The 26,263-nt window shown below is 46.3% G+C and overlaps 12 protein-coding genes across 12 annotated transcripts; 6 read left to right on the forward strand and 6 right to left on the reverse strand.

Annotated features, from left to right (window-relative positions):
• Positions 1 to 3: 3 nt before the first annotated feature.
• NEMIN01_0572 (midasin) lies at positions 4 to 10,005 on the forward strand (the record flags this gene model as incomplete). The annotated part of the gene is made up of 1 exon (XM_051476514.1): positions 4 to 10,005. The coding sequence occupies one exon, from the start codon at positions 4 to 6 to the stop codon at positions 10,003 to 10,005; it is 10,002 nt and encodes a 3,333-aa protein (XP_051332474.1).
• A 239-nt stretch (positions 10,006 to 10,244) lies between these two features.
• NEMIN01_0573 (uncharacterized protein) lies at positions 10,245 to 11,468 on the reverse strand (the record flags this gene model as incomplete). Its single annotated transcript, XM_051476515.1, has 1 exon — positions 10,245 to 11,468. One exon carries the CDS (start codon positions 11,466 to 11,468, stop codon positions 10,245 to 10,247), a length of 1,224 nt encoding a protein of 407 aa, XP_051332475.1.
• An 86-nt stretch (positions 11,469 to 11,554) lies between these two features.
• NEMIN01_0574 (uncharacterized protein) lies at positions 11,555 to 12,223 on the forward strand (the record flags this gene model as incomplete). Its single annotated transcript, XM_051476516.1, has 1 exon — positions 11,555 to 12,223. The coding sequence occupies one exon, from the start codon at positions 11,555 to 11,557 to the stop codon at positions 12,221 to 12,223; it is 669 nt and encodes a 222-aa protein (XP_051332476.1).
• A 195-nt stretch (positions 12,224 to 12,418) lies between these two features.
• On the reverse strand, positions 12,419 to 13,552 carry NEMIN01_0575 (E3 ubiquitin-protein ligase synoviolin; the record flags this gene model as incomplete). The annotated part of the gene is made up of 1 exon (XM_051476517.1): positions 12,419 to 13,552. The coding sequence occupies one exon, from the start codon at positions 13,550 to 13,552 to the stop codon at positions 12,419 to 12,421; it is 1,134 nt and encodes a 377-aa protein (XP_051332477.1).
• A 24-nt stretch (positions 13,553 to 13,576) lies between these two features.
• NEMIN01_0576 (uncharacterized protein) lies at positions 13,577 to 14,722 on the forward strand (the record flags this gene model as incomplete). The annotated part of the gene is made up of 1 exon (XM_051476518.1): positions 13,577 to 14,722. The coding sequence occupies one exon, from the start codon at positions 13,577 to 13,579 to the stop codon at positions 14,720 to 14,722; it is 1,146 nt and encodes a 381-aa protein (XP_051332478.1).
• Positions 14,723 to 15,018: 296 nt separating this feature from the next.
• On the reverse strand, positions 15,019 to 15,648 carry NEMIN01_0577 (uncharacterized protein; the record flags this gene model as incomplete). Its single annotated transcript, XM_051476519.1, has 1 exon — positions 15,019 to 15,648. One exon carries the CDS (start codon positions 15,646 to 15,648, stop codon positions 15,019 to 15,021), a length of 630 nt encoding a protein of 209 aa, XP_051332479.1.
• A 177-nt stretch (positions 15,649 to 15,825) lies between these two features.
• NEMIN01_0578 (uncharacterized protein) lies at positions 15,826 to 16,134 on the forward strand (the record flags this gene model as incomplete). The annotated part of the gene is made up of 1 exon (XM_051476520.1): positions 15,826 to 16,134. One exon carries the CDS (start codon positions 15,826 to 15,828, stop codon positions 16,132 to 16,134), a length of 309 nt encoding a protein of 102 aa, XP_051332480.1.
• A 231-nt stretch (positions 16,135 to 16,365) lies between these two features.
• NEMIN01_0579 (translation initiation factor 5) lies at positions 16,366 to 16,893 on the forward strand (the record flags this gene model as incomplete). The annotated part of the gene is made up of 1 exon (XM_051476521.1): positions 16,366 to 16,893. The coding sequence occupies one exon, from the start codon at positions 16,366 to 16,368 to the stop codon at positions 16,891 to 16,893; it is 528 nt and encodes a 175-aa protein (XP_051332481.1).
• Positions 16,894 to 17,265: 372 nt separating this feature from the next.
• On the reverse strand, positions 17,266 to 18,858 carry NEMIN01_0580 (cysteinyl-tRNA synthetase; the record flags this gene model as incomplete). Its single annotated transcript, XM_051476522.1, has 1 exon — positions 17,266 to 18,858. One exon carries the CDS (start codon positions 18,856 to 18,858, stop codon positions 17,266 to 17,268), a length of 1,593 nt encoding a protein of 530 aa, XP_051332482.1.
• A 394-nt stretch (positions 18,859 to 19,252) lies between these two features.
• NEMIN01_0581 (phosphatidylinositol 4-kinase A) lies at positions 19,253 to 23,635 on the reverse strand (the record flags this gene model as incomplete). Its single annotated transcript, XM_051476523.1, has 1 exon — positions 19,253 to 23,635. The coding sequence occupies one exon, from the start codon at positions 23,633 to 23,635 to the stop codon at positions 19,253 to 19,255; it is 4,383 nt and encodes a 1,460-aa protein (XP_051332483.1).
• A 388-nt stretch (positions 23,636 to 24,023) lies between these two features.
• On the reverse strand, positions 24,024 to 24,824 carry NEMIN01_0582 (uncharacterized protein; the record flags this gene model as incomplete). Its single annotated transcript, XM_051476524.1, has 1 exon — positions 24,024 to 24,824. The coding sequence occupies one exon, from the start codon at positions 24,822 to 24,824 to the stop codon at positions 24,024 to 24,026; it is 801 nt and encodes a 266-aa protein (XP_051332484.1).
• Positions 24,825 to 24,855: 31 nt separating this feature from the next.
• On the forward strand, positions 24,856 to 25,989 carry NEMIN01_0583 (uncharacterized protein; the record flags this gene model as incomplete). Its single annotated transcript, XM_051476525.1, has 1 exon — positions 24,856 to 25,989. One exon carries the CDS (start codon positions 24,856 to 24,858, stop codon positions 25,987 to 25,989), a length of 1,134 nt encoding a protein of 377 aa, XP_051332485.1.
• Positions 25,990 to 26,263: the final 274 nt, after the last annotated feature.

Consider the following 26,263-nt stretch of genomic DNA (forward strand, 5'->3'; position numbering starts at 1 on the left):
TTCATGAATTCATTTACAACGGACACGCATAAAAAAGAGGGCGGAAGACCCAGCATTTTCCAGCTAAGCACGGCCAGAGAAATAGAGAATTTTTTACAGGAGTACGCGATAGTCAAGAAGCTGTCGGTGCCTGCAGAGATACCGAGCACAATAAAAGCCAAAGAAATACTGTACGCAGCAGCAAGCATGAACGGCACTCCCATAGTAGAGATAGACGCAGAGGACATACAGGACACCTCGCTCCTTGTTGAGCAGGTGCACATAGAAGAAAAGAGCATAGTGCGAAGAGAGGGCGCGTTGGTGCGCGCAATGAAGAACGGGTACTGGCTTATTGTCAACTCCAAGGAAAAGGAAAACCCTGTAACAAACTACATTGTGTCAGAGTACGAGAAAATACCGGGAACAGAGACAAGACCGCACGAAGGGTTCCAGATGTTTATATTTTCAAAAGACTACTCGGCCGATGCAAGCCGAGGCATTGCATACACCATGCAGATGCATAAAAAAGAGGAGGCTGGCAGCAGCGGAAGAGGAGGCCGCAGATTGCCCAGCGGTAAGGGAGACGTAAGCACTGAAAAAGAAGCAAACGCCCTGCTGCTCGCCCGCCTGGCAAGAGCACTCGCAGAAGAGAGCACAGCATCCTCAAATGGCACAGACGAAGCAGTGGAGAGCATTGTGTCTGTGGTCCTTCTCGCGATAAAGAAGTACGGAGAACAGCACGAGATAGAAAACATTGCGCAGGAAGTGGAAAGAAACACAAGAATATACTATCTCCTGCAGATAATAATGGAGCGCATCAAGATAAGCAAGCTTGCATCACCTGGCGCAGTGCCATCGCAGGCAAGGGCTAGGCTGTACCTGATACTGAGCGATGTCCTCCTAGGAGGCCTGAGAACGGAAGAGAGAGAAACTAAAGAAAATTCCCTTCGAGAGATGATGTGTGTTCGGTGCGAAGAGACAGAGCACATTGTGAACAGAGCTGTGCATGAAACTACAGCCTGTCTGAGAAATGAAGTTGAGTATGTTCTCACAAAGCCTGCAGTAAGGCTGATCCTATCCGTGGTAGAGGGCCTGGCAGTTGTAAGCTCTTTCCTGCTAATAGGAGAGACGGGCACGGGAAAGACAACAGCAGTGCAGAAGATATTTGAGAAAAGAAAGATTCTTCTATCCACACGGTACAAAGATGCAAGGAAGCTCCTGTGTGTCAACCTTTCGAAGGACACAGACATCTCAGACCTTCTTGGGTCCTACCAGTTTGCCACATCTGAGCAGCTGGCCCTGCACATAAACGACATTGTGCAGGGATACTTTGAGCTCTTCTTCAACGAGGAGAAGAACGACGCGTTCCTAAAAGAAATAGACAGGGCAGCAGAAGAGAGAAGAATAGACGTGATCATAGACACCGCAGAGGATCTTATCAGTAAATTTGTGGAAAAAGAGAGAAAAGAGCCAGGAGAGGAGAAAAAGCGTGCAATTGCAAAGCTGTCCAAGGCACTAGAGCTCCTGAGAAGAATAGAAGACGGAGCACAGAACGTGTGTGTCTTTGTTGAAGGCCCCCTCGTTCGTGCTGCTCTGTATGGATACTGGATACTTTTGGATGAAAGCAACTTGGCGCCCAACTCTACCCTTAGATACATCAATACGGCAGTGCACAGAGGGCAGCTTTCTATCATAGAGGACAGCGGGGCAGTAATTCCAATTGACGGAAGAACTATTGTGTTCCAGTGCATCAACCCGGGAGATGACCACGGAAAGAAAAACATAGAAATGGACAGGACTATATACCACTGGGTAGACGAGATAGACCGGTGCCCTGAAGATGTGCTGGCTGTGGCCAATGGATACGGAAAGAGCCACACTGAACAGGAAGTGCGCGCTATAGTCCAGTTCTACACAGAGATAAAGCAGATGGCCGAGAAAAACGGGCTTAGAACAGGAAGTAACAGACAGGCGCTGTTTGGGATCAGAAACCTTATCAGAACACTGAAGATGAGAAACATTCCTGTGGTAGAGGCTGTGAAGGTGAACTTCCTGACCCAGCTCTGCATAAAGCACAAGGCCCTGGGAAAGAAGCTTTTGAAAACAATCTTCACGGGAGAGGAAGCAGAAGCCCCAAAGAGCCTGAGCTCAACCAGCAGCTATATCATAACACCGCAGGCGCAGGAGTACATCAGAGAGATCGAGTCAGCCATATCAACGCACACTGCAGTGCTGCTAGAGGGCACTACGTCCGTTGGAAAAACATCGCTGGTAAAATATATAGCACAGAGCAGAGGAAAAAAGGTCGTGAGAATAAACAACCACGAGCACACAGACATAACAGAGTACCTGGGCACCTTTGGAGTGCAGTACGAGGAGCAGAACGAGGCGGAGAGGACAGAGTGCGCAAAGCCCTCAGAAAGCCAGGCTCTCCGCATGTCTGAGATGGAGAACAGCACGCACGAGACAGTAGATCCAAAAATAAAGAGACAGCGCACAGAAATAGAAGAACGCAAGAAGACAGATACAGACAGAACACAAAGCGCAGAGAGCAGGGATACAAACAGAGGCAGCTCAGAGTTTGTGTACAAGGAAGGCGCTCTGGTGCAGGCTGTTCGAGAGGGACACTGGGTCCTCCTCGATGAGCTGAACCTTGCGCCCACTGAAGTCCTTGAGTCGCTCAACCGTCTGCTGGACAGCAACAGAGAGCTCTTTATCCCCGCCACACAGAAAACAGTCAAGGCCCATCCAGACTTTGCGCTGTTCGCCACACAGAACCCTGCAGAGTCAACGGACTACAGAAACAGAAAGCATCTGAGCAAAGCCTTCAGGAACAGATTCATAGAGCTGTACGTAGAGGAGAAAACAAGGGAAGAGCTGGAGATCGTCCTGCATGGAATGCGAACAGGAAAGGTGTACACCAGAGTTTTGCTTGATATCTACGAAGCTCTGCGAATCCTCACATGCAACAGATCGCACGAATACATCACGCTCAGAGAGCTTATGAAAATCCTCACACGGTTCAACCACGAAGAGCAGGCGCCCTTCATAGACAGAAACACGAAGGACGAAGAAAGGCTCTTCTACTACACCATGCTCATTCTAACAGAAAAAATAAGAAACCAAACAGAAAAAGAGAAGATTGCAAAGATAGTCTGCACGCTCTTCGAGAAGGTATTTAAAGCGCCGTTCACAGTTGAAAAGTACACAGAGGCTATTTCTGTTCCGATGGAAGAGGAAGAGCACGCTCCCCTTCTCACGCCTGGTGTCACCCGCACACTCAGGAAAATAGAGGCTGCGTGGGTGGCTGGTGAGAACATTCTGCTCGTTGGCGCGCCTGGTATCGGCAAGACGTATCTGTCTGAGTACATATCCAAAAGAATGCAGACACCCAGCACAGTTATAGGGATGCATGCGGGCATAGAGCTCTCTGATTTCATCGGAGGATACAAAGAGGTGGTTGGAAATAGAAATAGTACCGAGCCAGAGTCTAGTAATTCACCGAGCAGAGAGAATAGCGCAGAAAAGAAGGAGGCAGAGAAAAGAAAATCACAGTTTGTGTGGAAGGATGGCTCTTTGCTTGAGGCAATGGAGAATGGAAGCGCGCTGATAATTGATGAAATAAACCTGGTCCCTGACTCCGTCCTGGAGTCCCTGAACGAGCTGTTTGACGACAGAAGAATGCGAGTGCACGAAACCAACAGACACATCTCGGCACGGGACGGCTTTCGAATAGTTGGGACAATGAACCCAGGAGATGACTACGGCAAAAGAGAGGTTGGAAAGAGCATTTCCACGCGATTCACAACTATCTATGTGGAGGCTCTGGAGAACAACGAAGAGGCCGTAAAGTACTTCCTTTTCTATGCAGAAAAGTACGGGCTAATGGAGACGTACGACAGAACTGAGCTCTACAGAGCAGTGCACAAGGCCCTGGCCAAGACGCGCATTCAAATAGAAAGTGCAAGAGAGGCAGAGGTTCTCGCTCGGTACGCAGGCCACCACCCGTCAGAAGAGAAGCAGGCGCTCGATGAAGTGCTGCAGCAGGGCATTGGGCTGATTCGGCAAATGCCTCTTCCAATGATAGGGCCCCTTGAAGAGACCTCTGAAATCTTCGGCATACACCCGTTTATCTTGCAGAAAAGAGAGGGCAGCTCGCACCTTCCATCCTACACGTTTAGCCCGCCGTCTGTGAAGGAAACCCTGTACCGAATACTGCAGGCTCTCTTTTGCAGATTCAATCTGCTGCTTGAAGGCCCCCCGGGGACTGGAAAGACAAAGATCATTGAGGAGGTTGGAAGACGTCTCGGGAAGAGAGTCACCCGAGTGAATCTCAGTAATGAAACAGAAATGGCTGATCTGACGGGTAGAAACACCCCAACAGACCAGGGCATTGTGTTTATAGAGGGAGAGTTCATCAGAGCAATCACAAGAGGCGACTGGATCATAGTGGACGAGATCAATCTTGCAACACAAAGCGTGCTCGAGGGGCTCAATGGATGCCTTGACTACAGAAGAAGAATCTACGTGCCAGAGCTTGGATCAGTCTCTCTGCACCCTGAGACCGTTATATTCGGCACTATGAACCCTAAGACCTCCAGAACAGACGGAAGAAAGCTTCTCCCAAAGTCTTTCCTCAGCAGGTTTGTTCGCGTGCACAGAGGGCCCTTCACAGAGGATGATCTTAGAATAATTCTTGCACAGGCACCTACGCCCAACAAAGAGAGAGCAGGAGCTCTGGCTGAGCAGCTACTGCAGTGCAGAGCAAAGTACCAGCTCAACCTAAGAGACTGCTTGAGGCACATGGCCATTGGATCAGCGCATCTAGTTCCGCATACACACAGCCCTGTCGAGCTGCATCAGGAAGGAGCGAGCGATAAAGCATGTGCAAAAGAGGGGCCTATGTCGTCTATTGTCAAAGCTGCAACACTCGATGAGCATCCCATCTCTAATGCGCACGAGTTTTCTACTGCCTCGCTCATTCCCTTCTACAGAGGAACTTCGCACGGCTTATTTGTGGGAGGCAGTTTCTTGCCGTGCGATCTGTCCAAGGACCCAGAGTATGTGATAACGCACGGGAGTGTGCCTGCTCTTGAGGCGCTAGTGCACGGAATAAACAACGCATGGCCGTGCATTATCAAAGGAGCGGTGGGCAAGGGGCGCGCAGCTAGATTCATAGCTAGAGTAACAGGCCGCAGGATATGCACTGTGCCGTGCCACAAAGACATGGAGCCATCAGACTTCCTGGGCCGATACACAAAGGGCGACGATAAGAGCACATCCCCGTTTATGTGGGAAGACTCTTCCTTCATACGCGCTGTGGAGGCTGGGGAGATAGTTCTCCTGAAAAACATAAATCTAGTGAAAAACGATGTGGTGGACAGACTGAACAGCCTCTTTGAGATAGGCGGTGTGCTGGAGATACACGAGAAGGGAGGAAGCGAAACAAGAAAGGTGGTGACACACCCCAGCACGCGCTTTATCCTCACTCTTGCAGAGAGCGCAAAAGATCTGTCGCCTGCGCTGACCAACAGATCGATACAGGTGCACCTTGCAGGGAGTCTTTCTGCAATAGACATGGCAAAGATGCTCAGCATGCGCTCGAGCAGGAACGAAAAGTCTCTCACGACGGCAGCACTGCACAAAGTGCCCTCGGGCCTGCTGAATGCGCACATAAAAGCCAGGAAAATCCTTGACTACGACACTGTGGCAGATGCATCGCTCAGGCCCCTTCTTGCAGACCTGTCAGACCTGGAAAGAGAAAGCTCAGTGAGGAATTATGTAATGGAGGAAGAGATTCTGCTGCACCTGAAGGCTCTGGCAAAAGACCCGCTGGAAGGAGAGGTAATGGAAATTCTTTCTAGTGCCAATCCACAGCAGATGGAGTCTGATATAAACGAGCTGGTACGAAGAATCTCCCTCCACGCAGTGGATCCAGAGTACAGAAAGGTGTACACGAACAGCGCGCTCCACATGCATCTGAAGAGCAAGTACGAAACATGCTCAGCATTTGCCAGAAAGAAAGCTGCAGGAGGACAGCAGGAGAATAGCAGAAAAACAAGAACAGAGACAAGCCCATCAGTCGAGCCAGAGGATGCATTGGATAGGCTTATAGCCCTGCGAAACAAGCTGGAGAGCGGAGAGAGCGCGCTCAGAGCATACTTTGAGGCCATGGATCTACCTTTCCTCCCCCGCAAGGAAGTGTCTCTGCGCATGGCTAAGGTAAAGATAATGGAAACGGTCTTTTCGCCTGAGTCTTCGTTTGGCATGCTAAAACATCTGGCAGTGCTGCAGGACATTGCGCGCGTGCTGGACAGCCTTCCTTGCAGCATTGAGCAGGAGATTGCCGCCCTCGAAACAGAGCCGCCTGCATACGAAGCATTGACAGAGCTTCTGGAGGCGTGCCTGAAATACGAAATTGATCCTTTGATCTTCCCTGAAATAGAAAAGATAGAAGAGCACAGCAGACAGCTGGTGGAGAACGCAATTAAGAAGGCAAAGCAGAACTACTACCTGTACAAGTACGGCGTAGCGCTAGTCTACAAGCCAGCCAAGCCCGCTACTGATGCCTCGGTGATCAGAAAGAAGAGAAAGGAAAGAAACTTCAAAAAGTTCGCATACTACCTGCAGGGTGTTGTGAAGGACGCCCTAACGGCAGAGTTCCCAGAGACCCTTGCGTTCTCTCTTATACGCAGAGACATGACAAAATACGAAGATCTGTGGGAGTGTTTCGCATACGCCCTCCTTAAAAGCGGGATAGAAAAGATAGCTGTAAAGCAGCAGACAGTGCCCGTGTCCAAGATAGGCCTGGAAGCCCTGCGTGCATACACAGGCCTGTGCACGCCTCGGGAAAGCTTGAGCAGAATATGCGAGATACTCCGAAGAAATGAAATCTCATTTTTATCGATCAGTCCGCTGCACTCGCAGGCCGTTCAGGCTCTGTGGCGCATGCTCTCCAATGAAGAAGTCAGCTCGCGCGAGCTATCGGCTCTTGTAGCAGCTCTCCTCACAGAATCGCGTCTATCTAAATACGCGCCTGCAGAGTACGCTGAAGAGTCAGCTCGATACGCGCTAGATAGCACTGTTGATGGGCTGCTCTCTGTGTCTGTTGGATTTGAGCCAAAGGGACTCGATCTAACGGCAGCAGAAGAGAGCAGAGATTTGCACAGAATATCACTCACTGCAAGAGCTGTTGAGCTTATAGACCAGACGCACCTCGAAATTAAGAAGGCAAAGAACCCTGTGGGCAAGAACCAGTTTGACTGGGGGGAGGAAGACGGGGCAAAGGAGTACCTCCTGGAAAAGGTGGCAGCGCTTAAGTCGCTCTCTCTCTCCACGCCTGCACAGAAGGTAGCAGCAGAGCTAGATGCGCTGAACAGCGATGCGATCCACATACACATCCTAAGCACCCCGCTGAACACAGCACGAATGGTTATCTACAAAGAGTACGCAGAGATCAGCTCGTACAACCCGAGAAAGTTTTCAGAAATACACGCAGGATGGCTTTTGCACCTCTTCAGCGCAATAGTGTCCGAAGAAACAGACAGCTCGCATGAGAAGAAAGATGGCAGAAAAGACAAGATCGATAGTGCCAGCTGTCTGTACGCGATTGAAGAGTTTCTGCTGCAGTCGACAGTGGGAGACATGGACAAGAGAGTGGAGATAATCAGACAGATGGTTGAGAACGGCGGCAGATACGAGATAAAGAACATTCTTGTGTACTTTTTGCCATACTTGGAAAACATAAAAAAGAAAAAAGAGAAGATCGGCGAGACAGTGCACGAAAGCATGAAAGAGATAGAGACAGCGCTGGCCATAAAGATGAAAACAGACGGCGCAATTGTCCCGATACGAGAGCAGTCTATCCTCATAAAGGCAAATGCCATAAAGGAAAACATGGAAAATCTTTTGCTTCCCATTGTGTCTGTGATCAAGCCACAGCTCTTCCACAGGAACGTATCGCTCAACTGTTCTTGCAGCGAAGAGGAGTGCTACGTGTGCATGGCTAAAGAGGTTGAAAGACAGAAAAGAGTGCTGGAAAAGGAAAGCATGAGTGTCAAACTACGAACGCTCTATGTGCTCTTTGAGAAGCTCTCTGTCATGATGCCTGCTGGCACTTCCAGAATAGGAATAGTCGGAGCAATGGAGTTCTACAAGCATGTCTACACGGGAGCAGAGTATGAGCACGTTGTGCTTGCGAAGATTGTGCACATAGGAACAGCTGTGCTAAAGACAGACCCTGCAATCAGCTTCCAAATAGCATCGCGCATTTCAGACTTCACAATAAAGCTGCTGAACTACGCGATGCAGGCCTCGCCTGCTGAGTGCAGGCTGATTATTGTGTCGCTTGGGCTTTTCTTTGAGCTGATGTCCTTTGGCTTCTGCGGAGACGAGGACGAGGGCATGGAAGGCCTCATCGAAGAGCTGGAGGACGCAGGGATGCGGCTGGGAGAAGGCGAGAAGAACATTTCAGAAAAACTTAAGAAAGAGGAAGAGGTTGGAGACGACTACAAGGGAGAGAAAGACATGCAGAGCGAAGAGATAGAGGAAGAAGACGGCGTGGACTGCGAGAACGCAGGAGAAGTGCAGGAAACAGCAGGCGCAGAAGACAAGCCAGACATTGAGGTAGACAACGGGTCTGTGTCAGAAAACGAGGAAAACTTCAACCAGAAGAACAAAGAGGAAACAGGCGAGCAAGACGAAGATGCAGAAGGCGAGGCAGAGAACGAGGAGGCAGAGAAGGAAGAGGGCAGCAGCGAAGTAACAGACGGCTCTGAGAATCCAGAGGACTTGAAGGAGATAAACGTGGAGGAAGAGAAAGACGAAGAAAGCGACGCATCTCTTAAGGTGCAGGACATGGACATGTGCGAAGAAGCAGGCGGTGAGTTTGACAGAGAAGACCTGGAAGACGTAGAGGACGGCTGCTCACTCGACGAAGAGTCGCTGGAGGGAATAGAGCTGGAAGAAGGCGAGGAAAGCGATGAAGAGATCTCAATTGAAAAGTACGAGAGCGAAGAGTACAACGAAAACATAAAACAGTACGACTACGCAGAGATAGAGGTAAACCCCGAGCAGCTGATAAAAGAGGAAGACGCAGACTCCGATGCAGAGAAAATAGGGCACGAAGAAGGCGAGGGCGCTGAAAGGGAAGTGGCAGTTGAGAAGGGCGATGCGATGAACGAGGACGCAGAAGACGTTGAGGCAGAAGAAGTGTACACAGGAGAGTACAAAGAGGCGCCAGACACAGAAGCCCCGAAAAGAGCGCCATTTGAAAGGCCTTCGATAAAATCGCTCGACCCAGTCTCGTACTACGAGGAGATAAAACACATCACCAACCCAGAGCTCACAAAACAGCTGAGTGTGGTGCTGGAAGAGAATGAAAAGTCTGCGTACGAAGGAGACTATGCAACCGGGAGAAGGCTGAACATGAAGAGGATTATCTCGTACATTGCGAGTGACGGACAGAAGAACAGAATTTGGATGAGAAAGACAAAGAACCAGGGGCGAGAGTATCTGATACGAATATTTGTTGACAACAGCGGAAGCATCAAGAACTCAAGCATAGTCGATGCTCTGATAAAAAGTCTGTCGAGCATCACAAACTCTCTTGACCTTCTTGGGATTCCATTTGAGCTCTACACCTTCAGCTCAACCATCCACCAGCACAAGGACATCAGAAGACTGGTGGAAGGGCTTACTTTCGAGGCAAACGAAACAAGAGTGGCCTGGGTCTTTGAAGAAGAGTACAGGTACGGATACAACATACTGATAAGCGACGGGCTTTTCTACGATGGCGCGCTCTCGCAGGGAATGCTTTCAAACACTCTTTTGCTGATCGTAGGAAGCGGTGCTATGATCAAAGAAATGCGAACAGTCAAGGCTGTCATTGGCGAGGTGGTCATTGGGAAGTACCTGGAAACTCTGGGAATACCATACTGCATAGTGGATGACGACAACTTACTCGAGGTTGTGTTTTGCAGAGAGCTAAAGAACATTCTGCAGCTAGCAAAGAAGGCTGATAGCTAATCGATCTACGCTTACCAAGTATACCATAAGACAATACGAGCATACTTACTAATACAATAAATACTATCTATTTATAACCAGATCTTCTGCTTTGCTTCTACTGTTAATTCTGTGCGTATTATACTGCCTGGATATATTTGAATAGCAAAAGAAAAAGTGTAAAAATATTCTATTAACTACAGCTTTCAATTTATTCTCAGAATTTTATTTTCTGTACTCTGTGTAACCAAGCGAGCACTTTACACAGCTCTGTCAGAGACAGACAGGAGCTCTTTCAGGGCAGCTTTAAGGACCTTCTGCTCCTCGAATGGAATGGCAGTCTGAAAGTCGGAGGAAAGCACTGCGATGATCTCTTTTTTGTATGCACAGAAGTGCTTTATGCAGCTTTTGAAGGCGCGCGATCCTATCTTCGTGCTCACAATGCGCTCGAAGTCTTTCATGAAGCAGCTGTACACAAACTTTTTGTCAAAGTCTATTATCCTTTGCACAACATAGTTTCCTATCTCGTGCTGCAGCAGCGCCGTGGAGTACGGTGAGATGTGCCGCTTAATCTCTTCTATCAGCAAATCGTCCTTGATCATGCCAATTATCAGCTGGATGACGTATGTTCCGTACTTGTGCTTTGCCAAATAAAAAAACACCTGTGGAGAGAGCTTTGAAATGGTCAGAAGAAGATCGTTCTGCGACAGCTCTCTGATTTTTGCCTGGAGGGCGATGTTTGACACGCGCCCGCTTGCCATGCATATAAAGTCTCTGGACTTCTCTGTCTCCAGTATAGACACCAGCGCAGGCTTAACCTCTTTTTTCGCAGGCTCCTCGATGCCGCAGTAGAACTCCAAGTCTTTTGTCCTGCTTGGCGAAAAAACCTTTTCAAGTATTTTCAGCCGAATGTTCTCCTCCTCTATGCGGTAGAGGGCGGGCTGGGGCTCGTACCCCCATGAAAGAGAGAGCGTGCTCTTGTGCGCCTGGTAGAAGAGCAGAGCAGTATTAACAGATAAAAACTTTGTCACTATTGTGTCGTTCTCCCAGGTAATTAGCGGCCACTCTTTCAGAAAAGAGCACCTCTTGCAGAGAGCAAAAGAGTTTTTTGCAAACCGCTTTTTCTCGGATGCAAACTCCTCGGGCGAGAAGGCTTTCTGTGCGGTCACGTACTCGATCTCTTTGCTTTCCCCGCACTCGAAGCTCTCCTGTCTCTTGCAGCTGCACATGCTGCACTGGTTTTTGCCGCTGCACAGGAAACACAGCCTGACCAGGCCTCCATCCTGCGGGGACACGTGGTCCTGCGAAATGCGCACAACGCGCGTGGGCCTTTTAATCAAGTTCTTTTTTGTTTCAAAAATCACGTCCTTCTTTTTTATCTCAACGGAATTTTCCATAAGGGGTAAGTTCGCGATTGGATCTATTTCTACCTCTTTGCTTCTCGGAAAAGGAGAAGACCCTGGGGACTGCGCCCTGACCTCCATATCTTTCATTCTACGCAGTATACAAATAGACTGCTCTATTTGTGTATGATCAAAGGCGTCTCTTAAATATTATTTTCTTTGCGGGCATGAAATTATTGCCAATAAGAGCCAGAGCAACCGAGGGCAGCCCGCAGGCCTGCGAGCTGTTCTTCATAGACAGGACAAAGTTCTCGTCAGAATACTTTTCCAAAAGCGTGCTTCCGCTGCTCCCAGGAATAGACAAAGAAGAGTACGAATCTCAAATAGAAACCCCAGCAATAAGGATGCACACAGATATAGCAACACAGGTTACGAAGTACACAGCAGACATAGAGAAGTTCGCACACCTCTACAGGAGCGCCAAAATAAACCTGCACATCGACTTCAAAGTGCCCAATTATCTGTGGATAGAGGACCGGGTGTGCTTCACTCTGCCAATAAAAAACGAGCCAGAGATATACGCCAAAGACCTGTTCCGGGTCTACTCAATCCCAGAGGGAGAGCTTTTCGTCATCTTCTCTTTCTACCTCAGAGAAAACATCCTGGGCTACATAAAAGAGTGCATAGTCAATAAGGAAGTGCCAGACAAGCCAGACTTCCAGCAAGAGCAGCCTCTTGTCCATACTTCAGAGATAGACAAGCTGAACCAAAGCCTTCTGAGCTACGAGTCCTTTGGCAGGGTGGTCGTGCTCAAAGAAATAGTCGAAAGAAAAAGAAAAAAGAAACAGTACACAGCAAATATGCCATCTCCACATTCCCCTATTTTTGGGAAATAAAGTGTCTATATTAAAAAGAGATACACATCGCAATCTAGGATATCACTGTGTAAATAAAGTAAAAATTATAATGAATATATTTGTATTAAAATCCTGGAGAGTAGAAAGGACAGCCTATCACTAGGCCCAAGTCTAAGCATCTTTAACTCTACAGGCAGTATTTGCATGGGCTGTTTGAACACACAGGGAGTCTATCTACGGCTGCTCGCTGGCTATAGTCACAGGCACTCCCTCGTACTCGTCATTTTGGCCGTTGAAGAGAACTCTTACCACAGAAGAAATATCGGTGGGCGCTGTCTGTGTTTCTCTGCTGGAGGATGCAGGCTGCTCCTCTTTTTTGGAGGCCACCTCCTTTCTGCACACCGGGCATGCCTGCTGTCTGTGCAGCCACTCTTTCAGACAGACAAAGTGGAAAGTGTGCGAGCACTCCAGCCTCTTTCCCATTGCCATGTCTTCGTGGCATATTAGACATGTTTTATCACTCCCCAGCTGCTCACCTGGTACATCTGCACACCGATCCAAGAAGGAAATTAGCGACTTGTATGCGAGCATAGACTTTGTCTTTACAATAAGGTGCTTGATCGCTATTATGCACTCTCGGAGCAGATTGATGGGCATTTTAAAGTTCATGGTGGTCCATACGAGACAGACAATGTGCGCGAGGATCTTTACCACACAGAACAGAAAGTCTCCGTAGAAAACCAGGAAAATCCTGTCCTCAATGCCAGAAGAAGCAACAAGGTAGAGCACAGAGAGAGTGTAGAGCGACCGCACAGTGTACGCAAACAAAGTGAAGAACTCAAAGGCAAAGAGAATCGAAACACCAGGCGCCTCGAGGGCGGTGGCTATGAAATGGTACGCCAGAGCACCGTCTAGAACAAAGAGAGAAACCGTCAGGAGCACAACTCTCTCCATCTGTGTGCAGGATGCCCCGCTCTTCTCAAGCGCGTCTATTCTAAAGCCTATCAGCCAATGCAGCACTTTCAAGCCAAAAACAAAGGCAAAAAGAACAAGACACCGGATCGTAATGTTATCTGCAAAAAGAGTCACAACCAAACAGATGTTTCCCAGGTATCGCATCGCGTTTTCCTGCACGCCTTCTTTGTCCAGGGGCGAGAGAGTGCCTATTGTCAGAGACACAACCCCCTTTCCTATCACGTACAGCGAGCCTATAAAAAAGAGAGAGAGGAGAAAGTGGTGGAGCCTTTTCTCAGCCATTCCGACAAGACACCCGTAGAGGCTTCTCCCCTTGATGTAGTCGTTCACACAGATGCTGCCCAGGACAGTCATGTAAATTGCCAAATATGTCTCGTGTCTATACATACTCATGAAATTAAAAAATAGAAAAAATCAATGACGAATACAAGAAACTGCAGAGGAACACAAGAATCCGCAAGAAGCCCGGAGGACATGCAGAAATACACTGTTCTTTTGTTTAGTGGAGTTCCCGAGAAAGTAGACCTGCCAAGCATCCTGCAGCTCTTTAAAGGAGTGGATATACTTTCGGCTGAAAAGGATTCTTTCTCGGTACACATTTCTTTTTTCTCGTACTTTGATTTATTCCAGCAGTGGACTGCCCTCGGAAGCGAGGTGGTGCTAGAGGGCACAAAGGTCGCAGTCCAGCCAATAGAAAGCCCTCTCTCCGACAAGGAAAGAGAGAAACTGTACATAGCACACGCTGCAGGAGGAACCAGGAACGTCATGCTGACGAGCTTAGACGACTTCATGACGGGAGACTTTATCAGAGAGGAGGCAGAGAAGTACGGAGCCGTGGAGTCTCTGAAGCACATGCGAGACAGAAAGCTTGCGTACATTGAGTTTTTCTCGTTTGTCGCAGCAATGGAGTTTGTCGTGAACATTCGCGAGGACAGTTTGTTCCAGAACGTAAAAACATGCTTTGGAAAAGACAAATGCGGCACGGGAGAGAGCGATGACACAGCAGCACACAACAGCCGAACGGTGTACTTTGGAAACATCCCAGTGGACACAACGCCTGCAGAGATACTCGCAGTGGTGCAGGGCGGGCGGGTGTACACCATAAAGCTCATCAGAGACAAAAAGTGCGCATTTGTTGCATTTTTTAACTATGTGTCTGCTGCTGCGTTTATCGAGTACTCGCAGATGTTCTCCGTGTGTATTCGGGGAATGCAGGTCAAGCTCGGCCCGGGGAAGATACAGCAGCTCCCACACATAGCGCCTGTGCTGGCATACAAGGGAGCCACCCGGAGCATTCTTCTTCGAATGGAAAAGTCAATCAACGAAGCAAAGCTGGAGCCTGAGCTGTCTAGATACGGAGAGATAGATAAAATAGAGAGAAAAGAAGGCGACTTAGTGACAGTCTCGTATTTGAGCGTGCAGGACTCGCACACTGCGTATGAAGCACTGCTTAACGACCCCACAATAAGCCACATGCTGTGCGGGTACGCAGAAGACCCGTGCGCAGAGGTGTCAGCGTACGGCCTGATGATGGAGATACAGAGAAAAGAGTTCATGGTTTAATTCAAATGAGTAGTATTAATAAATCGCATTTAGTTAGCTGAGTATTTATTCACCATTATTTCATACGCTTCTATCTATTATACGCTACATATACTAATTAGACAGAGAGCATGTAGACTGTATTACTAGAGACCAGAACTGCACTCTAGCTTATCCACTAACTATTTCCCATATTTAGCGATTATTTCTTTTTCTTGGCTTACCTTTGCTGGTATGCTCCCAGATCGATTATTCTTTTTATTCTTGTATATTTTGGGTATCTTACACTGCATTCGAAATGCATTAGATAGACTTTGCTACTTTATTTTCTTGTTGATGGTCTGGATGTACTTACTGATGGTTTTCTCTGTTTTCTTGTGGCCGTGGGCCTTGGCGAGCTCTTGCGGTGTTAGCCCTTTGCTGTCGCGCAGCCTGGGATCTGCTCCGCATGCCAGTAAATACAGGATAATGTTGTTCTTATTTCCTCCAAGTGCTGCAAAGTGCATGGGTGTGGCCTGCTGGTCGAGCGAGCGGATGTTTATGAAGCTCGTATTGGGCTTGGCGTGCCCAAAGACAGCAGGCGCTGTCATGTACGAGGCAGAGGACACATTGTCTGCTTCAACGCTTTCAAAGGAAATGTTGTCAGATGCAATGGCCTCGAAGAGCGTTATGTCTTTTTCATCGACTTCGCACACTGAGGATAGAAGAAACTCCAAGACGTCTTTCTGCCCGTAGTATGCTGCCGAGTGTATGAGGTACAGCCCGTGCTTATTTACAATCTTGAGATCGAAGACCTTCCCGTGCTCTATCTCGTACACGCACAGGGCGTTCCGCAGGCTCTTCAGGTCTCCTGTGCACACAAAATCAAAGAGCTTCAGAAAGTCCTTCTCTTCTTCTGTTTTTTCGTCTTTCTCCTTCTCCTTCCTGGAGCCCACACTGCTTGGCATATTCTAAATATTGAAAAGATTTTAGATATACAGGAAGATCGAAAAGAAAGAGCCAAACTCTTCGCAGTGCCCTCAACAGCTGTCCAGCCGTGTGGATATCTGTCTTATCTCTTTTATCGCGCTGTTGGCAACAATCTAATTATTTTAGTGTTTCACTTTGTCTTTTTAAATTTTCAGATGACCACAGAGAGAATTAAGAGACTAGCAGAGGCTGACAAAAAGGCAAAGGACATAATACAGGAGGCCCGCAGGGAAGGCGATGCCTTGCTGCAAAAAACCATTGAGAAGAGCCAAGAGTACGAAAAGAACCTAGAGCAAGCGAAGGTAGAGGAAGTAAAGAGATACTTCCAGCAGGCAAATGAAGAGCTGGCACAGATGGAAGAGTCGATCATAAAGAACGTAAAAGAGACCATAGCAGACATTAGATCAAAGAACAAGCAGTGCGAAGAAATAGTAGATGAGCTCGTTAAGATAGTTATTAGCTAAACTCTGCTCTTCCATTCTTCTAAGCCAGCGCACAAAACGAATACTCCACTTCTACTCCTTTGTCTGGGAACTGGTAAAAAAAGAGGGCGCAGAAGAAAGATACGTGTCTGTATCTATAGGCCTATTTGCACCTCTACCTCAGATAGAATCGAAATGTTCGCTGTAGCTGTGCATTTCTCGCCCATTTTATCGTAATATTGCAAATACTTTTTATGTGTTTTTTTTATTGGAATGAAGACAATTAATATAGATCGTAACTCACAAGATGCATTTTACCGATACAAAATGCCTGAAGTGGAAACAAAGATAGAGGGAAGAGGAAACGGGATAAAGACTGTTCTGGTGAATATTGAAGAGATATCAAGAAGTCTGGACAGAGAGCCCAAGCATCTCACAAAGTACTTGTCGTACGAGCTGGGCACGCTCTCCAGCATAGACGACGCAAACTCCAAATACATAATAAATGGAGCACACGACAAAGAAAAAGTGCAAGCACACATATTTAGGTTCATCGAAGAGTTTGTTCTGTGCAAGTCCTGCGAAAGAAACCCCGAGACAGTTCTCTTCACAGACAGCCACAGAAAACACATCCAGCAGAGGTGCAAGGCGTGCGGTAAAGTAAATACCGTGAAGACACAGAACAAAATGGGGAAGATCCTTCTGAAAGAGCTTCCAGATAAAGCAGAAGCAAACAGACTAGAGCCCAAAGAGTTCGATGACATAGATGACTTTGAAGTTGACTATGCCTTTGGAAAATAAATAAATGGATGTTATTATCTTTCTGCAACTCGCCATCTCTACCTTCTACAGATGATTTCTAAGACAATTGGCATAACCAAAAACACAAAGACTCCTTTATTTCTCCAGTCTGTTCTCATTTGCAGAATTATAAGTTCCATTTTCTCTCATATTTTCCTAATGCAGATCCATCAAAGAATGAATAGTAAGCGGTACAAAGGCTGAAGTAAAAGTAAAAACGAAGATCTGTCCAGAAATAGTTGTAAGTCTTTAGCATAATTAGAATCTTTTATTGACTAGGCCTTAGTTGCTTTAGATGATTAGATCTTCTGCTATTTTAGCATAGCCATAGACTCTGTCTTAGCTGCAGTGCATAGAGTTTGTCCATTCACACTAGCACCTCTTTCTAACAGATGCTGATGCCTGTCCGTTTCCATCTTCTATCAGAAATCCCTTCTCTTCCATTTTCTTTCTTATTGCGTCACATGCGTCAAAGTATCCCTTTTTGTCAGACGATGCCTTTGCAAGCTCTCTTATCGTGTTTCTAAAGCTGCTGATAATCTCTAGCATTGCAGATGAATCAGAAGACGCAGGAGCTTCATCTATCTCCAGCCCTATGCTGTGCATAAGTCTCTTTAAATACCCTGCGATGTGCTGGTGGATCTCTTTTACCTCTGTCTTTGACTCCATTCCAGCCAGATCTGTGGCGAGCTTCAGCGCCCTAGGGAAGTTAAAGTCGTCCTTTATTGCCGCGTCTATCTCCAGCGCAGTCTCTTCAAACTCTTTCAAAATAGAACTTTCGCTGGCCGTGAAGGGAGACACAGCGTTCACCGACTTAGATACGTCTGCTTTCTCTCCTGCATAGAGTGAAATGTACCTGAATATCTTCTTGTCCACGATCTTAGCTCTTTCCAGGCTTTCTTCGCTGTAGGTCATTGGGCCAGTGTACCTCTGCAGGATAAACATCATTCTCAGCTCTCTTGCAGTGCCTTTCTTCAAAAGCTCTTCTACCTTGATGAAGTTCTTGAGACTCTTGCTCATCTTCAGCCCCTCAATGTGCAGATGCCCAGTGTGCATAAAGTGCCCCACCCAGTTCGTCAGACCGTATCCCTCAGACTGCGCAATCTCATTGTCGTGGTGCGGGAACATAAGATCAATGCCTCCCGAGTGCATGTCTATGCGTCCTCCTGCGATATTAGCAGCCATTGCACTGCACTCAATGTGCCACCCGGGTCTTCCTGCGCCCCACTTGGATGCCCACGCGGGCTCTCCTGCCTTGCTCTTCTTCCAGAGCACAAAGTCCTCTTTTCTCTGCTTCTGTCCCTCGGTCAGCTTGCCCTCTCCTTCCTCTAGAAGACTTTGCTGGTCTTCCTGCGTGCTCGCTGCGCACATCAGAGGATACTTGTGGCTTTCTCTGTACTTGTACACGTCAAAGTACACTGACCCATCGCTTTCGTATGCGTATCCCTTCTCTTCTATTTGAGAGATAAATCTGATGATCTCATCCACATAGTCTGTGACTCTTGTGGTGTAGTTTGGGAGATCCACGCCAAGGGCCTGCATGTCTTTGAAGAACTCTGTCTCGTACTTCCGGCTGACCTGTCTGCTGGCTAGATGCAGCTTCATCTGCTCTTCTGTCTCTGTTTCCAGCTTGATTGAGAGTTTGTTGAACTCTGTGTGGATGTCCTCTGGAAGAGTGTCCATAAACTCCTTTGCCTTTGTGATGATCTTGTCGTCGAGGTCTGTTATGTTCATTATGTATGTTATGTTGTACCCAAAATACCTTTCAAGTGTTTTTCTTATAATGTCCAAAGTTATGTAGCTGCGCGCGTGGCCTATGTGCGAGGAGTCGTATACAGTGGGGCCGCATGTGTACCATTTAAAAAAATATCCTTCAACCTTCAGCTCTTCCTTTATTTTCGTGATCGTGTTGTATATCTTCAACTGATTTTTGCTTCTCAGTCCTTCCGTTTGTCTTTCTGCCATATTAATATAAAAATAATTTGTTTTTTATTTATAGCCGTAAACTTCCGGAGAATCTAATTAATTATTTATTTCCATTTCAATTGTCTCCCCGAAAATAAACTGTACTGTTTTCACACCAGCTTTTATGCTATTTATCTCCAGAACAAGACAGATCTATCCGATAGAAAGACAGCAGCACTTCCACATAAGGCATTAAGTGTGCTAGAATAGAAACGCATAAAAATAGAGGTGCTAAGTGCCACTAGCTGAGCATAAAGGAAAAAACAAGAAAAACCAGCAATAATTTAATTTACGGGTATATTGCTCAGAGGACGAGAAGCAAGTAGGCGGTAGATATCAGCATCTGTGATTTATTATACACATTGCATGAACTGGCAGTGTTTCTATCGGTAAACTAGAATGCAATGTTGTTCGTAAGGTGCTGGTACTGGTCGTATATCCACGTGCGCAGTTTCTTAGTGGAGGACGTGATGAGGTTGTACACAAACTCTGGCACTTCTTCATCTGATAGGTCCAGTCTGAACCGAGATATTAAGTTCTTCATTGTTGCTGGAGTGTAGCACGACAGCCCGCTATACCGCCCTAGATCAGCCATAAGAACTATCTCTTTGGCTCTCTTTCGCAGGATATAGAAGCCTTTAACCATCAGGTCTTTGTACATCGCAAAAGCCTCTCCTTCCGATCCGCCCAGTAAAGAGAATATTTCATCGGTTATTTTGATCGGGCTTTCGATGTTGATGTTTCCCGGGGAGATGTCAAACATAAACCCAAAGTCAATGTGTATCAGGTGCCCTTCGTCTGTTATCATGATGTTTCCGTTGTGTCTGTCTTTTATGTTCAGAATGTACGTCACAAGAGAATATCCTGCAAAGCTTTCCACAAAGTTCTTTAGCGCCTGGATGTATCTGTGGCCTTCTCTGTACCCGTACTTTAGCGAGAAATAGTCCACCAGATTGTTCACTCTTTCGCGCCCGATCTGGTCCCTTGAGAACGCATGCGGTATTACTTCTATGATTCCTGATCCGTACCCTGTGGCAATCACTTTGTACGGGTAGAGGTAGACAGAGAGTCCCTTTCCCTTGAAAATGTTCTGGAATATTTGTATGATCTGCAGAGCAAGCACGTCCTGTCTGCAGTCATCGCCAAACTTGAATATCACCTGTCTGTCTATCTCCTCGTCTGTCTTTTTATCTTTCACTTTGAAAGTAACCATGTAAGGCACCTTTTCTGCGCTCTGCAGCACCTTTCCCGATCCCTCCACCACTTTTACAACAGTTTCGCCTGTGATTGGGAGATAGCACCCCTCGGGGAACGTTACTTCTGATATTTCTTTGTTGATCAGCTTCTTCTTTGTGTCTCTGTCAACAGACACGTACTCCTGCAGTCTTTCAGATATCTTTGCAAAGTTATCCAAAAGCACACTGATCCTAAAATACTGCTCTTTTGCTTCAGGCTCCATTGTCTCCAATATCTCGTTCTCATACGCTTTCATCGATGCTTCTCCCTGCGCCTTTAGCTCCCATATCAGTGCATGCGATGTTTTATTTTTCACAGTTTTAATCAGCATGTCTTTTATCTCTTTTCCGTTTCTGATGTACGACTTCCTCAGCAGTTGGACAATCTGCGGGGCATAAAACACCAAAGCATCTCCCTTCTCCTCCTCGCTTGCCAAATGGCTAAGCGCCTTGAAGACTTCCTGCTCGTCCTCTGAGTTGGCTATCACCGATATGGCATCTATAATGCTAAGTCTGTTTATGTCTATGAAAAAGCCAGAGCACCGAACAATTTGTTTTTTTACAAGCACCTCGTCTACCTTCTTTATCCTGTACTCTGAGCTGAGGAATATCAGCTCGTCTATTCCCAGCTCGTACAGCTCCTGTTCTTTCAGCTTTCTTATTTTCAGGTACTTTTTTGTCTTGTTCAGCGCGCAAAGAAAGTTGTACGTGTGCGCTAGTGGATAGTCGTAGAAAGTGCCTTTGGAGGCCATGTAGAGCGAGTGGTATATAGACGGATCTTCTTTTACGTTGTATCCTGTGAGAACAGCTTTCTTTAGAAGCTCTTTCTTTTCCTCCCGCGTAGAAACTTTAAGAAGCACCAGCAAACTCTCCAGGGAGTACTCCTCTGCAAGTATCCATCTGAGGTAGTTTCTTGTGTTTTCAATGATCCCTGGCGTGTCTTTTCGCATTGTGATTAGGTCATTGATCCACTCTGTGTTGATTGCGTAGAGCAAATGCGCATACTCTTCTTCGGTCAGCGGCATTTTCGATGTAGATAGGTCGACACTGCTCCCTGTTATGTACCCTGCGCTGTTGGATCGGAGCACTTTCTTTGTGCACACCGAATAGAGCCACTCCCATATCTCCACGCCCTGCATCGGGGCTGTTGGGAACTTTGTTATTATCTTCATGATGAGGTTTGACCGATTCAAAAGCTCTTTTATTCCTCTCTCGTCTCGCATCACAGGAAGAGCGTTGAAGAGGCCGAGGTCCACAATGTTCAGGACAATGTAGTTGTATGCTTCAATCACCTCTTCCTTAATGCGCGCAAGAATTGTCTCATACAGCGACGTGTACTTCTGAAAAGTGGCTTTCAGGTTGTACATCGAAAACTCGTTTACTCTGAACGTGTCAAAGCACTCTTTGAACCGCACGTGGAACTCCTCTGTTAGAACAATCGAGGGCTCTTTTTCTATGAGGATTTTCAGCGTTTCCACTATAATTTTGAGAGAAAGCGGATACGCCGTGGGAACTGCTGCTATCTTCAGGAGCTCGCATGCATATGTTTTGTAGAAATCAATAGACTCCACCGATACCTCCCTGTGCAGCATGGAAATAATCTGCGGAAGATGCTTTCCCATGTACTTTAGAGTAACCTCGTCTTTCAGATAGCTGACAATGCCTTTGTAGTTGTAGTTCTCTATCTTTGCCTTTTCAACAGAGTACAGGAGGCTCAGAAAAACAATGTAGTCTTCGTTCAGGCTGTGGCTTATTCCAATTGTTTCTGCCATTTTCCTCAGATCTTTCTTTTTTATAAGGGGCTTTGGGTCGCTGAATATGAACCCTGCAATCCCCACAAGAGCAGGCGTCTTCATGCGCAGTAGAAGCATCTCTGCTTCGATTCCCCGGGCGAACATATTTGCATTTGCGTATATTCTCTTGTATATCAGAAATAGCTTGTGCACAATAAACGGAGATGTGGGGACAAACGGGACCATGTTCATAATGTATATGTACGTGAGGTCTGCAGAGAGACAGACAAAGTTGATGAAATCACCAACTGCCTGCGTTCCCTTTTCAAGCGTAAACGGATGCCTGAAATACGTGGAGTAGAAAGTGGATATGAACTGCGGGTCGTATCTTCTGATGAGATGGTGCAGAGGAATGCCAATGTCGTGCATTGACAGGAATGTGCAGTACGGGTCAATGTGCTCTATCTTGTTTGGGCTCCTGGCTATTATTTTTATGAAGAAGTCGTTTATCTCCTTAATGCTGTTCTTGTTTTTTGATTTGATCTTTGACAAAAAAACAGATATCATCAAAGCCATTCCTTCGGAGTACTGTGCTGCGCTGTCGTACAGATATATGATCTTCCTGATCAACTGAAGAACGTCTTCCTGGCTGAGATACTTTGTGAGTATGTCGACTGAGTGGCTTATTATCTGTTTTTTCTGCTGCGGCATAAAGCCATCCAGGCACCCTGTTGTGTAGAAAGAGTACACAATGTCAACCAGCACTTCATTCTTTTCTTTGTAGTACAGGAGGCCCAGACACTTGAGCATTGCGTTCTGCACGTAGAATATGTACTTGTCTCTGAGGATGCTTCGCCCTTCCTCTGAGAATAGAGAGAAACAGTCCGTCTGTGCAGAGCCTTTCAGAAGGATAGACATTTGCATGGAAAGGCTAAAGCACCCAACTAGCTCAGCCTCTAGCTCTTCAATGAACACGCCGCCCAGATACCCTATGTAGTTCTTGTAGTGCGTATTTGCCAGGGCTTCTAGCACCTCTTTTTTGATAATTGGCTTATCAAAGATGATCGAAGCCTGCACATACGACTCTAGAAAGCTTAGGGCAAGCTCAATAAAGTCCAGCTGGAGATTAGGCGATTCAATGCCCTCCCACTCCCCCATAAACAGCTTATCTGTTTCTATGCTGTTGAGGCTCTTTTCCAGGTCGTCTATGATCTTTTCCGATAGAGTGCTGAAAAAGGAAAGCATTGATTTTTCTTCCTCTTCTGTGCTTTCTTCCTGCTCCACTATTTTCTCTGCTCTTTCCTGTTTCTGCTTTAGCTCGTAGCGCAGCCTAGCCAGCTTCTTTATCGTGAAGAGACCTGATCTTATCACAGTCAGCGGCTGCTGTCTTGGAATGTCCAGCAGCTCTCCACTTGTCTTCTCCACGGCGCGCGCTGGCTCTGTCTTTTGCTTGCTCTCTGCCTCGGGGCACCTGTCGATCCATTTGCTCTCGTGTTTTTTTATTTTGGCAACTGCCACTTCTAATACTACATTTATCTGCACTAAATCCATCTCTTTTTTTGCCTCTTTTCTCAGAACTTCGTACACCATTTCAAAGCACGCAGCAAGGCTTTCTGCCTGCTCTACTGTCTGTATGTACGAAAGTGCGTGGTCGTGCAGGACTTCATCGTAGTCTGTTACGCTGCCAAGCATAAAAAACATTTCTTTAGCCACGTCCACCGGCACAGGCGGTTCTATATCCTCTCCTCGCTTGAGATATTCCTCGCATGTCAGCTGTTTTCCTGCTTTATCGGAGTTATTCTCTTCCATTAGCACAAAAATAAAAACAAATTTACTTTTCATCATACTCCTTCATTTATTAGCTCTCTGCGCTTCTAAAGACATATCTGCACAGACTTACCTAGATTCGCCATCTACCCCATACAGTAAACACTTTCTTACCCATTTACTCTGCATTGGAACAGTGCTGTATTACATATACATCAATATAACTCTTTTTTTTCTGCAATTAAATTCATGTGTTGATCATTCTTATATCTCACTCATTCTATTGACTCTTTGCAGTGCGACAGATCTAATCCGTAATAAGCGTACCGTTTATTCTTTTCTCAGGCACACCCTCTGTCTTTATTCCATCTATTTATCTTAATTTCTTACATAGACAACTAACACGCCAAGTATCCTGCAGACTCTAGTTCTATAAAAGCTTTTTTATTTGCTTGCTGACTCCCTCTCTAAATATTCTCGATCTTATGCTCAACGGAGCCCTCTCTAAATACTCTTTTTTTATCGGAGGAACCTCTGGGAGTGCTGAAAGCAATATTGCAACGGGCTTATTCTTCTTTGCTTTTGGTGGTTTGGCTTTATTTGGTACATGTTTATCCATCATCTCTTCAGCTATACTGTCTAGCACGCTCCGAATACTTATGCTCATAGACGAGCAGCGTCTGTTCTTTTCCAACTGTCCTGTATTTTCAACTTCTCTTCTTGCTGCACTTCTAAACTCGTCTGCAGCTGATCTCATCCACTCTTTTCTACGCAATCTTACTCTTACGCCTTCTCTTTTTTTGCAGCTATCATTTTTAAATGCAGGCTTTTCCAGCGCTATAAGTTTCTTTTTCTTCTTGACAGCTTTTTCTATCTCTCCACTAGCCAGCGGATACAGGAATACAGCCGAAGGACACTCTCTGCCTGAGATACTAAGCTCTGAAAGCGTCTTTTGGAACTTTTCTGCATTATTTGAAATAGCCTCTCTTTCTGTTGCATCTATGCACTGTACTGGCAATCTTACCTCTTTTGGCGTTGTGTTTCTCCCATCTATTTCGCTTGTGCTAGCTAGCTGGCAGGGTATGCATCCCACACTCTTTACGATCTTGCTCCAGTTAATTGGAGAATATTTCTGTGCTGCCAGTGTTCTTGCGAATGCTGAACTGTCTGCTCTTTCTGCTCTTTTTCTGCGGCTGGCTGGCAATAAAGCGGATTTCTCTACTCCATCCATAAAATATTTAATTCTGCTCTTTTCTTTTTCTATGAGCGAGTTCGGTGAAATTGTGGCGCCGTTCAAGAAGAACTGTTTTTTTACAAGAGAAGAAACAGAAGAAGGACTGCCTCCAGTTCTCAAGTCAGAGTGCAGCAAGAAAGAAACATACATAATAGCAACCCAGGAGAGCGATATTCCCTGCACGTACGCACTGGCCAGCAGCAGCGCCCGATCAGAGCAGCCGGTGAGCATAAACGGAGAGACGATGTATGTAAAGCCCGTGCACTATTTCAAGGCCAAAACGTTCTTCAAAAAAGATATAAAAGAGATAGAGAACAGTACAGACTTTAAAAATGTGTTCGAGCTCACAATGATGTTTGGAAATGCTGCATTCTTGAGAAAGTACAACAAATCGAAGAGATTCAGAGAAGTAACTGATAACCTGGAAAGCAAAACAGAAACGCTTTTGCAGACAATAGCCCCGCAGGAGCACAGCAGAAAAGACGAGGAAAATATTTTGATGGAGCCTATGTTCCCAGAAAAAGCTGAAAATGTGCAAAATCCAAAAGACATATACAGCATCCGAAACATTGTGGGATTCGATCCGTATGAGCTGGCAGAAGAGGTAGCATCGAGCATGCGCAGCAAAGAGATAGAAGTGTGCCCACTCACAGCTGCAATAATCGAAAGAGGCACTATCAATTACGAAAAAGACCTAGACAACTGCATATGGGCTGTTTTGTTCGATAGCATCTGCAAGATATTCCAAGCCAACAAAAAAAAGACACTGGGGCATCTGTTTGAGACAGAGGCACCCATGCAGTCTGCCTTTATCAAGAAGCTGATAAAGCACTTCATGCCTCCCTTTCCATCCATCAATGCCAAGCTCAGAATGGACAAGCAAACAACGGACAGACTTTTGGCAAGAATTATCATACTTATACTCATAAAGAAAAACTGCATTCTTGAGATACAAAAGTATACACCGTGTTTCTTTGGCTGTCCCTTCAACTCGCTTAACAAGCTCCTCACAGGACTGGGGTGTGTCAAGGCAGCTGCGCTTAAAATGTCTGCAGCGCCTCTGACATATGTACTGACTTTCCCAAAAAGCCATCCATCACACAAAAAAACAGTTACAGAAACATCTGAATTTGTAGACCAGAACAGCCAAGCAACAAACTAGATAGAATAAATTAGATATACCCACCCTTTTCTTCCTACGCTAACCATGCATCTACACATTTCTTTACAGTACTTTTGTACACTTCTATATCTCAAAATAAAAGTAGGATAAGAATGGAGCTGATGGAACAGATTCTGAGTGCGCTAGTGTATGCATCTATCAATGGTATAGATGCACGTATGTCTAAGTGCCAATTGCACTTACAGATTAGTTTTGCTAGCAGATTCACTGCAATTGAAAATAAAATGTACAGTCTGCAATGTAAATTGGCAAA

The sequence above is a fragment of the Nematocida minor genome (genome assembly GCF_024244105.1).
Source record: "Nematocida minor strain JUm1510 chromosome Unknown 7859, whole genome shotgun sequence".
Classification (NCBI taxonomy): Eukaryota; Fungi; Microsporidia; genus Nematocida; species Nematocida minor.